The 13,783-nt window shown below is 39.2% G+C and overlaps 1 protein-coding gene across 16 annotated transcripts in view; it reads right to left on the bottom strand.

Moving 5' to 3' along the window:
* Positions 1–13,783, bottom strand: part of ERC1 (ELKS/RAB6-interacting/CAST family member 1) — a 140,114-nt gene that overhangs the window by 110,468 nt on the left and 15,863 nt on the right. For 15 of the 16 annotated variants that reach the window (XM_039356299.1, XM_039356915.1, XM_039356134.1 and 12 more), the window contains 3 exons: positions 4,899–5,315; positions 1,762–1,836; positions 625–780 (listed from right to left, as the gene is read on the bottom strand). In XM_039356299.1, coding sequence (XP_039212233.1) covers positions 625–780; positions 1,762–1,836; positions 4,899–5,315 — 648 coding nt within the window. Of the gene's footprint in view, positions 1–624; positions 781–1,761; positions 1,837–2,080; positions 2,412–4,898; positions 5,316–13,783 lie in introns of those variants that run through there. The other variant, XM_039357412.1, reaches the window with a different exon arrangement.

The raw sequence follows: 13,783 nt of genomic DNA, 5'->3' as shown, positions 1-13,783 counted from the left end.
CTGAACTGACTGGAAGCTACACATATAAGGCAAGCAAATCTGTGCTTGTGTATTTTAATCCGATTACTCTAATGCCCAAAGTTAATACAGCAATTTATAATGACCCCAATTTCAGCATTTTCAAAGAAAGCCCTGGGAGTTCCCTCCTTTTTCTCTGACATTAAACAGACTCTAAAAACATTTATATTGATTATAATTTGCGCAATGCATGACCACTTGTAACCTTTTGAGATCTTCCACCCTTATCTGTCTTAAATTTTAACATCATCATCTTTTCCAAGACACTTTGTTATGTCATGAACAGTTGTTTACATTAATTCACGCAAGAAATGTCCCTTAAGTATTTTACCAGAGCATGAACAATACAGTTTTATTTTATTATGTTGAGGCAGTTCGACTTGTCTAAATTGGTTTCTACGCCTTAAATCAAATTTGGTTCACCAATCTTAAATTACGGTAACATGGATTTATAGCTTTGCTTAAGCACTTCCACTTAATTTGAAGGAACTCTGGTAGAGAAGATAGATCATCAATCCTTTATCCGTTCTATGATTCAGTGAATGCATTAACTTTTGGGGGGAATTGTAAACTATTTTTTTTTAACATACACGGTTTAGTTATTACCTTGTTTTTCATAAATTTGGAATGGCTACGATACACCTCCATTTGTTTAATTTCTTCTTCACGTTCCTCTGTGCTGAGTGCACCATTTGACTTTAACATCTGGATTTCCTCTTCCAAGTCTCGGAGTCCACGTTCCATAGAAGAAATTTTAGAATCCTTCAAATACATGGAACAATGGTTTAGTTTCCTCAAAAAATGCCAATGTTTTGCTAACATCATTTGAGTTGAGGGACTATGTCTGAGAAACTTCTCCCTGTAGCACTGGGCTATACATAATTTTTAATTATAGCAGTTATTAAACATGCATATACAATTTAACCCAAAGGTGTTTTTTTCCAAAAGGCAATTGGACTTTTTTGTTTTTTCCTTGAAGATATTTTGCTTCTTCAGTTCTGAGTGAATGGTGGAGAATGGAAGGATTCTTCATCATTCAGCAAAACTGAAGAAGCTTCTTGGATAAGAAGCGAAACATCTTCAAGGAAAAAACAAGAAAGTTCAGTTGCCTTTTGAAAAAACACACATAAACACACACACACACCTTTGGGACAACTATGACCTGGATGACTGAGAATCTCCACAGACATCTACAATTTAAACAGAGATACATTAATGGAAACTGGCATTTTGAACTTGGAGGCAAATTAAAAAAATGTGCACATTTCTGCAGCACAGTCAGAAGTATTTATCTGTACATTCAATGAAAACAGCTATGCTGACATACAAGTCCTTTCAAAAGGAATAGAACATCATCTAGAAAAGGATGTACTATTTGTTCAAATGTTCTGTAATCTTTTTTTCCTGTTTCCAATAAAACAATTATTTCCTTGTTATTGAAACTATTTTATACAAAAATCCTTCCCATGAAACCCATTTAGAATATATAACAAAATAAGCATAAATAAAAAAAATAGTGACAGCAATTATGACAATAGGTAAAGGAGACATTCATTTCACATACATGACATAAAAGAGATACAAACAGTTTTGCGCATTTATACACCAAACTCTAAAATTCTCCTGACAATAGCAGAAATGCTAAAAAAGAATCGGTGTATTGTGCAATATGTCAGGATAAAAATTCAAAAAATAAAAGAGAAAAACGATTCCAATTTGATAGAAAGAATTGCTTTCTTTTACCTTCATCTCTATAACAGTCTGTAAAGCTTTAGTTTTGGCAGAATCAGGAGCATTTTCAAAACGACGGTGCATCTCCTGTTTAAGAAGAAGAAACATCAGGTAGATACCTAAATGCAACAGCATCGAACTTAACTTCTGGGATTCATAGAAAAAGTATTCTAGGTAAATGATTCCATCTTTTTTCCTGGTACTGCCGTGGTTATTATTTTTTATACAACCAAGAAACAGCTACAGTGAACTGCATAGCAATAATTTTCTGCCAAAAAAACCCAGCACAATCAAAAGTAATAGCTTAAAGAACTTTAAACAATTTTAATACCTATTAGCAATGATCTTTTCAAACTTTCCTCTTCCAGAAGGACAAAACACTTGAAAAAAACAGGATTAATAAATAACAGCAACAATCTGCTATGTACTTAACAAGCTGATAAAGCATCTGTGCCAGCAATACTCCTACATTCCCAGAGTAGCAACCACCTAGTTACTGATGACGACAGCTCTTTCCACAGTGATAACAAGGAACTGTTCATCAAAACAATTAATGTGCAGCTGACATAAGTGCTCTATAGTTAAGAAGGAGCAAAACAAAAATGCTTGGACTAAAACATTCAAAACAGAAAACTGTTTTACACTAGACCACAATTATTCTTGGACTAGAGTAATTACAAACAAATTTTCCTCCCATTTTTAGAGCAATTTTCATAATGAAAGATCCAGAAATATTAAATAACATTAAATATTAGCATAAGATATTAAATATTGGTGTAGTGTAAGCATCAAGACTAAAGGAAAAGAAAATAGAAAGGAGTAATAAGTGCAAGGGGAAAAAAAGAAAAAAGAAAAAGAATCTAATAAAAAAGAGATAACAATAATAATAATGATGATGATGATGATGATGATGATGATGATGATGTTGGAAGGGACCTTGGAGATCATCTAGTCCAACCCCCTGCTCAGGCAGGAAACCCTATACCATTTCAGAAAAATGGCTGTCCAGTCTCTTCTTAAAAACTTCCAGTGTTGGAGCATTTACTGCTTCTGGAGGCAAGCTGTTCCACTGATTAATTGTTCTCACTGTCAGGAAGTTTCTCCTTAGTTCTAGGTTGCTTATCTCCTTGATGAGTTTCCACCCGTTGCTTCTTGTCCTGCCTTCAGGTGCTTTGGAAAATAGCTTAATTCCCTCTTCTTTATGGCAGACCCTGAGATATTGGAATACTGCTATCATGTCCCCCCTTGTCCTTCTCTTCGTTAAACTAGACATACCCAATTCTAGCAACTGTTCCTTATATGTTTTAGCCTCCAGTCCCCTAATCATCTTTGTTGCTCTTCTCTGTACTCTTTCTAGAGTCTCAACATCTTTTTTACATTATGGTGACCAAAACTGGATGCAGTATTCCAAGTGTGGCCTTACCAAGGCATTGTAAAGTGGTGTTAATACTTCACGTGATCTTGATTCTATCCCTCTGTTAATGCAGCCCAGCACTGTGTTGGCCTTTTTGGCAGCTGCAGCACACTGCTGGCTCATATTTAAGTGGTTGTCCACTAGGACTCCGAGGTCCCTCTCACAGTTACATATAAAGAAGTGACCTCCAAAATTAATCACAAGTATAGACAAATTTAATGGCTTTTCACCACTCCTAAGGTTATAAACATTTATCTCTTATCTCTAAACAAATCTATAAAACATCTTTCAGTCCTGGTGTTAGCTGAAAATCCACTCGGGCCAGGAATAATTATTTTGATTACTTATTTTAATCTTGATCAAACAAACCAACTTTATATTCCTTCATTTTACTTTTAGAAGTCGTAATTTTTAGTTCGTTCAAATATTGTTGTACAATTTGTTTTAACTTCATTTCTTCTTTGTCCTATCACAAAGAATTTTTCAAGGCTTTAAGAAGCCTTTTTTGTAATTTCCAGTAGAAAATTATTCAAGTCATTCTCTTATTTATATTTCCCTTTTAAATTTTAAAGTCTCAGTCAATTTCTTTGTACATCCAATGAAACAACCTTTTCTAAACATTCTCTTGGGTTGTGAATTGTAAATCCACTTTCAATATCACCTCTATTTTGTCAGATATGTTTTTTCATCTAACATTTATTTAATTTCGGATGTAGTCTGTCCACAGAAGCAGACACCATTACTGACATTGTTGATGTTAACTCTATTTTCTGATTCCATTCCTCAAAAGTCTCCTTCAGTATTTTTATTGTTAGAACGCTCAGCGCCCTCTTACAGCGCCCTCTTAGAGCTGTCCAGTCTCCTTACATCATTTGACTTTAATTTGCTGTAAATACGATTTTAATCTACAAAAGAAATCTGGAATGCAACATTTTTCTCTATAAGAAAGCCTCTGCGCCCTATAAGATGCATCTCTGATTTTGTTTATATGAATGTGTTCTGTCCAAAATAATTCAGCTGTTTTGCTTTAAAATTTTAAATTTAATCATAAAGTTATATGAAAATCAATGAAGAATGCTTATTCCATTTGAAACATGATGCAAAACAGCAAATGGTTTCAAACATCCTTCATAGTAAAATAACTGTTTCTATGGAAACTATAGAACTGCCATTCTTTATTGTTGCCCAGATTTCTTGGTTTTCTAAATAGAAGTAGACAGTAAAATCAAATGCGAAGATGGTGGTGATTCAGGTAGGCTATATTTAGAATAGACTTGCTATTATATAACAATAGGATAAATTCCTGATTGCTCCCAGTATTTTTCCTGCACAAGAATGAATTCCTAAAGAACAAAAAAGTAAAGTTCATAAATATTTTGCTTATTTAGACATGTTCTTGACTGATACCCTCTCAATGTATGAATCCAGACTTAAACATATATGGATATTCACAACTCAAAATTTCGAATGTCAGCTTCCAATCTTTTTCTGATATTTTGATATTATTCCCAGATACATCCCAACTTCCTACACATAATATTTATCAAATGATATGTGAGGTCATAATGAATTATGAATAAGAAACCAATTTGCACTCAGGCAAGTGTAGGTTCCAGAGTAAGGTGTGCGTTGCTTTAAACAGGTTAGAAAAATTGGCAACTGCTTGCTTCTATCAAAAGATAAAACAATGAAAAAAAAATAGTGCAAGATTCGATGGATTAAGTGAATTACTCACTTCTCTGAGCAAGCTGTTCTCCTTTTCCTTTTGCTCTAGTAAGGTTTCCAGGTGATGAACATGCATTTCAGCCTCTGCCAACCTTCTGGTCCGTTCATGATCTTCCTCGGTGGCTTTTGCAGACAATCCCTTGCTCTGCAGCATTTCCAGCAACTTTTTAATTGACTCATCACGAGCATTTAAAGTCTGTTTCTGAGTCTCGATGCGTAACTCCATTTCTTCCAGGGTTTTGCGTAGCAAAAAGAGTTCCTTGGCTTGACGCTCATGCTCTGCATGAAGCCGTTGGAAGTTTTCTTCTGTAAGTTCTGTAAGAAACGGTTCACTGGATCTACTGCTGGTGTCTTGCTGGAAAAGTTGGTTCAGGTCCCTCTGGATCCTAAGCTCATCCTGAAGAGCTTGAATAGTCATCTGCATATGCTGAAAAATAAACACCCGAATCGGTAATCATTTCATTAAGAAGAAATACAATACTGATTTATGACAGAACAGATTTAGAACAAGTTTTGAACAATTAAAATATGAGAGATTGTATAGAGCAGCGGTCTCCAACCTTTCCAGCCTGGCGGGGGGAGGGGATAGCTCTGTGTGAGCAGTAGGCAGGTGCATAACTCCATTTGTGCAAGCGGCAAGCACCCACGCCCACATAAATGTAGCTTCATATTGTGGGGGAAATTTAAAAATAAAAATATACCGTAAATGCCGGCGTACAAGGCGACCCGGCGTATAAGACGACCCCCGTCTTTATAGCCGGGCTGCATTCCTAGAATGTCGTCTTATACGCCGGAAACTACCAGTATTTCCGGCGTATAAGACGACCCCCGTCTTTGGCGCCGATTTCAGCGCTCACGGAAGTCGCCTTATACGCCGGCATTTATGGTATATGCTTTTAGTATTATCATGTAATCATATTTTATATTTTATAATTATCATTGTATAATCAATTGCCTGAGTAGATGCTTCAAGTATATGGGAAAAATACAAGCCTCAGGTGGAGGAAGGGGGGAGAACAGGAGTTACCATGGGGCCCAGTGTGAGTCACCATCTAGAAATTGTTTTTAAGTACCTTTTGGTGCCTGGTACCCCTACTGGATCTAACAGGTGTAGAAGATGGGAGACATCTCTCCTCTAGAATTGATATAGGATAGTAGGGGAGGGATCTTATTAGTATAATATATTCTGTTTAGGCGCTTCTGATAGATTGTAACCTCCAAAGCCTAAGCCAATGGGGCCATGGGGGAGGGAATGGGGCATCGCGATAGGATGTATAATAATATGTGATTTTGGAATTTGGGGTGTGGTTCAGTGCTTGGCTACATTGCATTGCCTTCCTGAATCCACCACGCTTTGCAAACCGTTATTTTTTTAGACTTGGATGTGAAGTCTAATAAACTTCTTTTCTATTTGTAATTCAGAGTGGATTTCAATTTGTGACTATTTTTGTGTCTAACAATATGTGAGCGTAAACACCCGCCACTTGCACAAGTGGAGCTGCGTGTCATGTGCTCACAAACTCATCCACTGCTTGCACGGCCCAGTTCTGAAAGGGCCAAGGCCCAGGGGGTTGGGGTCCCCTGCCACAGAGTTTCATTTGCAGAAAGATTGTATATGTTGGCGCATCTGCTTTTGAAGGTATCATACAAATCCTGTATAACTAACTTAGAATCTTGTTTAAAAACTAATATTGGGATAATCGGGATAAAGAGTATACCTCTTATACGGAATGAATTTGCATATTACTAGGAAGGCTGCAATTTTCATATCAAAGACCATTATTAAGAAGATAGCCTACCTAAAACAAATTGAGTTTGACAGCACAGGTGACCCTTTGGTATGAATATGTTTTACTGTGTTTTTGGTACTGTTCTGGTAGCTTTTTGATATGATCAGATATTTAATCAATAAAATTTATTGCATATTGTTCAAACCCCTATAGAATATTTAAACAAGGAGTTAATAACAGATGTCTAATAGGGCTATTAAAAGTTTAAAAAGATTAAAAAGTTGATCTTAAAACTACTCTGTTGTTAAATAATTTCAAAGGCAATAGAGTAGAAAAGAGATTAAAAATGTTGACAGATAAGTAGCTTGTCAGTAGAACATTTCTCAGCTCAACTAGGTCAAGCAAAAAACATTTTGTTCATGTCTACATTAACAGAAAATAGTCAAAACGAATCCAAGGAACAGAAGTATGCCACATATGAAAGAACAGAAACACCTTGGCATCAATACATTTTATTTTTTTGTTTATGAAAGCAAATAGGAAAAGATATTCCAATGCTATCAAAAAATAAAAATACAATTTCACATGCTAGAACTGTTTAAATAGCTATCTTAGCAGGACCTGATGCATTTTCTTCCAATGTAACCTACCATAAAACACACAAAGAGAGAATTATTTGATAACACAGGAAAGATTATTTTTATTGATATTGAAATTTGAGTCTTGTCTTTCTAATGAATAGCATCCTAAAATAGTTTAAAATAAAAAATAATAGATTCAACAAAATGTAATAAAATTGTAGTAGCATTAATTGCTTGGTCTACAGACTCTGCTGAACAAAACAGAACAAACTTTAGCAGGTGAAAGTCTACCAGAAACAGGAATTTATAAAATATTGTAGTACCATCCAGAGAGAAGTCATACATGCTTCATGGACAATGTATAGTATTAATTGGTGAGTGAAACAATTCTATCTCTTGTTTCTAAAAACAAGAGGAAATCTGGTGACTTCTCCATTAGCTTCACTATCAAATATCTTTTATTTCAAGGACAGCTACACTAAGAAATATGTATTCACATATGCCAATATGGTGCATCAAGACTCATAAAACAGACTAAAGGCCTTAGCAAGAACTGCTTATTGGAAATGTACAATAATTGACGTACTTACAAATCGCTAGAACAGTGGTTCTCAACCTTTTTAATGTCGTGACTCCCTGTCTCTGCCCTCCTAGCGGACTCAGGAGGGCAGAGACAGCCTGGACAATTCCTACTGGCTTTTGAAAGCCAATAGAATTAGACTCTATTCAAGAGAGTCTATTCTATTGGCTTTCAAAAGCCAATAGAATAAAAGGGAGTAGCACAGCTAAGGAAAAGGGGGAAAAAAATGGCGGACTGCGTTGTTTGGCAACCCCTGTGAAATGGTCGTTCGACCCCAAATGGGGTCCCGACCCACAGGTTGAGAACCACTGCGCTAGAAGAATAAAGAGACATTGAGAAAGCTGACAGAATTTGAAATATTTATAAAAAATCAAGATCACTTGTCACAGTGTATATATAAATTGATTGAAATACAAAACAGATGGAATAAATTGAAAACTGTAAGATGAAATAGATGCAAAACTTCAAAAGAAATACAACTAGTCTTTTGACGTATGACTGTTCATTCAGCGACCGTCTAAAATTATGAAGGAGCGGAACAAAGGGGCTTGTGAGCCCTGCTGGAAATTATAGCTGCTGCAGCATCCCTGCAGTCATATGAACAAAATTTAGACACTTGGCAATCCACCCACTTTATGACTGACTGCAGGGATGCTACCGTGCACCTAACTTTTTTCCCCATCCCACCTTGCTGAGTCCTTCCAGGGTTTAGGCCTGCTTCCCACCATGCTAGGTTCCCCCATCCTTCTCCCCCATCATGTCTCGGTGACTTAACTCTTCTGTAGATCTCCTTCAGAAAGCAGCTAATTCATCATACAGCCTTCTGACACCCAGGCTGTGTGGCACCATCTCAGAAATGAGCACCATTTTGGGATTGGCTGCAAGGAATGATGTCCACTTCTGGGATGAGGTCATGCAGCCACCATAATGTACAGGGAGGCTGAGGGGCAGAGCAGCTGGCTCTCCTTCCTGAATGTGATCTCCAGATAACGTATAATTCCAGAAAACATAAATGAATATTAGCACAAAAAATTATCTTCAAAAAAGGAAAGAAAATGGACCCAGGAAATTACAGACCTATCAACCTGACCTCAATACCTGGGAAGATTTTGGAAAAGATAATCAAACAACAAATCAGCGAACACTTAGAGGCAAACAAAGTCATTACTAAAAGCCAACATGGGTTTGTCAAAAACAGATCATGCCAGAGAAATCTTATTGCATTCTTTGACCAAGTGACAAAATTAGTGGATCAGAGGAATGCTGTGGATATAATTTACTTGGACTTAGTTAGGCATTTGATAAAGTAGATCACAACCAACTACTCGATAAGATAGAAAAATGTGGGTTAGACAGCATCACCACCAGATGGATCTGTAGCTGACTGACCGGCTGTACTCAGCGTTTGGTCCTCAATGGAACCGCATCTACATGGAGGGAAGTGTGTAGTGGGGTGCCCCAGGGCTCTGTTCTGGGCCCAGTGCTCTTCAACCTCTTCATCAATGATTTGGACGAGGGGACAGATGGGGAAATCATCAAATTTGCAAATGACACCAAGCTGGCAGGAATAGCCGCTCATTTTCCCACGCCTGGAGCAGGAGAAGAAGCGCTGCTTTCCGGGCATTGGAAGGGGCTTCCCCCTCACAGCCCCCCCGTCCCTTGGGCGGGGGCGGTCTTCTGGACCAGGACTGTGCGAATCGCAGTGTGCCTCCTTTCCCGCTGCCCAGCTGGCCCGGTTCGTCCTCCTGCAGGATTTGGCCCTGGGAAGGCCGGGACGGCTGGACAGCTCGGGAGGCCGAGCGGCCCCGGCGAGGGAGCTGTTCCCACCCCATGGCCGGCTGGCCAGGAATCCTGTCTGGCTCGGCGGGGAGTTCAGGGGCTGCCTGACCGCCGCGGGGGTGTCCATGTCAGCCCCTTCCTGGTGGGCCCGCTAATTGTGGGCTCCCGGCCGGCTTCCTGCATGAGTCAGGTGCCCGGGACTCTGCGGAGCTGCCCCTAATTGCACCCCACGAGGGCCCGACCAAGCCCCGGTCTGACCTTTGAAATGCCACTTGCCCGAATTCTTTCTGAACTGTAAGCTGCCCAGAGTCACTGAAAGGGGCAACCAGAGATCTTGAGGGGAGAGAAAAAAGAGAGAAGAAAGAGAGAAAGAGAGAGAGAGAGGAAAGAGAGAGAGGGAAGAGGAAGGAGAGAGAGAGGGAGAAAGAGTGAGAGGAAAGAGAGGGAGAGGAAAGAGAGAGGAAAGAAAAAGGGAGAGATAGAGGAAAGAGAAAGAGAGAAAGAGGAAAGATGGAGGAAAGAGAAAGGGAAAGAGAATGAGAGAGAGAGAAAGAGAGAGAGAGAGAGAGAGAGAGAGAGGAAAGAGAGAGGGAGAGGAGAGAGAGAGGGGGGGAAAGGAAAGAGAGAGGAATATATATATATAAAAGATAAAAAAGGATATATGCAGTGTTATCTTCATTTTAGATGTCAAAAGGGTTGTGCGGCTCCCAGTGTTTTGTTTTAGGTGGGAAACGGGTCCAAGTGGCTCTTTGAGTGTTTTGGGTTGCCTACCCCTGAACTAGACCTACACCTTAAGTGGGAGATAGAGACACTGAAATGCATATAAGTAAGTATTAGCACAATATCATTTACTTTATTCAAACTCCCTGAAATTTGCCCTCGTGATCCTTAAATTTGCATACTTTTAATATTTCCATACAATAGGTCCCCACTAGTTTGAAGCAAATCAATCTTTTTTTTTAAGTGTTTGATGAAATGACTCATGCAAATGTATTGGGGCTTTTCATTTTTTTCATATTAACATAGATGTCTCTGTTCCGTCTTTCTATGCAATGATTCACTATGGCTACTAAAGTAGTTCAGTGTGATTTTAAAAATTGTTTTTTGTACTGTTGTTGAATGACTAAAATACTTTCCTCCTCACTTGATTCTCTAAAATTCTTTGCTCTCTAAGCATGACCTTAAAGCAAAGCTCTGCTGGCTCCATCTATCTTTAACCACATTCAAGCTTTCCAACACACTAAGATTCATATCCAATATTGATCAAGACTGGAGACAGAGATATTTGGTAGGTGGGTGGGTATAAATACTCTCTTAACTTTGGGATTTTCATTTTTTTTTTTAACCACAAGGAAATGAAACATGTGCATGAATGTACTCACAACTTGCTCTGTGGTTTTATCCAAACATATGCTTCAAAAGAAAAGAAGTCTCTGAGCTCTCCCCTATCCACTTCAGAAAGAATGAGCTCCAAAGAGACAGACACAGACCACAATGGAACAACAATCAACGAAAGCTGAAGGAAACTCTTGAAGGGATTGATCTCAATGCAGAAAAATTTCTCTGTTCCCAATATCACATTACTTTCCAAAAGCCATAAATCTCAGCAAGGGTTTTAGATGCTTGTTTACTTCTAATTTAGATTTCTATGGACACCCAAATCAACTGTCACCCTGGGCAACACAAATTAAAAATAAAACCATAATCCACTGGACTATGGTTCACTGGACCAACAAAAGAAATAAAAGATATATCAAGAAAAATAGACACACACAACAGTTCAATTCAAATTACATACTGCAACCTATTTTGGGGCCTGGAAAAAAAATCTGGTCTTCAAGACCCATTCGAAGGACGACAGGATCAGGCCTGTTTGAAATGCCAGCAGAAGGCTGTCCCAGAGGGCAGGTACCACAACACAGGAGGCTCACACTTCCTCTGTCCCAAGAGCAAGCACTATCAATCCAGGAAAGAGTACAACTGGTGCACTAGATCAGTGGTGGCGAACCTATGGCACACATGCCAGAGGCGGCACTCGGAGCCCTCTCTGTGGGCACACGCACCATCGCCCCAGCTCTGCCTCCTCCCACAGCCCCCTCCTCACCAGCAGCCCCACTGGAGGAGAATCACCCCCGGGCGCGGCCCACACAAAGCAGCACAGGCAAGGATATGGTAGTCGGGCAGCGGGGACAAGACTCCGCCCTTGCGCCCTGTCACGCAGATGCTATAGGGCATGGGCGGAGGGCATGGCCGCCATGGCGATGCTGGGCTGCCTGTGTGATCTGTGGTGGGCCATGGAGGTGGTGGGTGGCCCAGCGGACAGGGCAGAGCGGGGACAGGGGTGGGGGGGCGGTTTTGGGGCACTTGGTCTCTAAAAGGTTCGCCATCACTGCACTAGATCAGGGGTAGGCAACCTTGGCTCTTTTATGACTTGTGGACTTCAACTTCCAGAATTCCTGAGCCAGGAATTCTGGGAGTTGAAGTTCACGAGTCATAAAAAGCCAAGGTTGCCTACCCCTGCACTAGATGAACCTGGCCAAAAGCCTTCCTAGCCACATCTGCAGCTTGCTCTTTGAGCAGGATCTCAGCGTTTGGAAACACCCCCCAAATGCATATCCAGTTTTATCTGGGAAACTGCAACCTTGGAAGTAAAAATGGAAACCAAAGTTCTATGAACCCATAGTCATGCAGTCTTATGAAATCCCTGGTTTAAGTCTTAATTCAGGATTTATTTATTTTTCATAAGCATAACATTTGTTTGCCCTTAGCATCTCTTTAACACTAAGCTCTAGTTACAGCTTTATAATCCTGTTTTCTATTTAGCTTCTGGGCTCTTTTGCTTTGTTCCCTTTTGTGCAATGTGGTCATTTCTTTATTCTCTACTATTTGCTCTCCTATTAATGGCTATGGCCTCTTGTTCTATCAGGGTTGGTTTATGTCTTTTTTTCCCTCTGTTCCTTCTGGGCTATTTTTATTTAAAGACTAATTAAATAGTCCTAATGTTTTATTTTCCCCTTATAAAAGATAGACTACAGACCTGACATTTAAGATACACATTCAATGATCACATATTCCTGCAGGGAAGACTCACATCCTGAGTCTATCCTGGTGGTGGGCAGAGGTCAGCTATGACAAATTATTCCTTTTCATGTCAAGCCCGCCTTCAGTTGTCGTTTCATGTTGGCTTTTAGTTCTACATGGATTTTTTCAAATATGCACAGTAGGATATATTTCATCGAGCCAAATGTAATTTTTATATTTTATTCAATTTTTAAAATTCTTTATTAATATTTGACTAATTTGCAATGAAGAATATCTGAGAATACATGCAGAATATATATTTGATTGTTTGTTTCCTCTTTGCCAGTAAAACTTTCCAGATTTTTTTTTGGGGGGGGGGAGTCAAGTTCTGTTAATCAGAAAAAGGAATCACTTTTCTGCTTTGTGTTAAGTTTAAAAATAAGAAATAACTAACCTTCATCATGAACATTGTTACATCGTGATCATACATAACAAAAGAGCTGCAGCTCCAATATACCCTTATTAGTATATGTTCTATGGCAGTGTTTCTCAACCTTGACAATTTTCAGGCATGTGGACTTCAACTCCCAGAATTCCACAGCCAGCAATGCTGGCTGTGGAATTCTGGGAGTTGAAGTCCACATGCCTGAAAATTGTCAAGGTTGAGAAACACTGCTCTATGGACATCTACTGTTAGGAGGACATTGGGGGAATGGATTCTGTGTTTGGAGATTATTTTTATCCTGCTTGTTATTTTTATAAATAACTCAAGGCAGAGGACATACCTAGTAGACCTTCCTGCTACTATTTTTCCCCGTGGAGTGAGTTGGGTTGAGAGAGAGAGAGAGAGAGAGAGAGAGAAACTGGTTCAAAATTACCCAGCCAGCTTTCATACATAAAGCAGAATTAGAACTCACAATCTCCTGGTTTTCAGCGTCATGCCTAAATATTAGATCGATCTGTCTGTCTGCATGTCTGCCTGTTTTTTTTTTTTTGTTTGTTTTTTATGCTGTGAGCAACCCAGAGTTAACTGGGTCTGGGCAGCTTCTAAATTGGATAAAATCAATAAATACTCTTTTGTTCACTTCTCCTGTTCTGAGGTCACATCCCAACATACAATGTCTGTTTATCTTTTGTCTGTACAAGGGAACTTAAATAAGATGCTACACAGAGCATAAGAACTTGGTATACCCTTTCATATGTT

The sequence above is a fragment of the Crotalus tigris genome, unplaced genomic scaffold, assembly GCF_016545835.1.
Source record: "Crotalus tigris isolate CLP2741 ecotype Arizona unplaced genomic scaffold, ASM1654583v1 scf7180000017541.2806704, whole genome shotgun sequence".
NCBI lineage: Eukaryota > Metazoa > Chordata > Lepidosauria > Squamata > Viperidae > Crotalus > Crotalus tigris.
The sequence above is the reverse complement of the archived record's forward strand: the minus strand, read 5'-3'. Positions and strand labels throughout refer to the sequence as shown.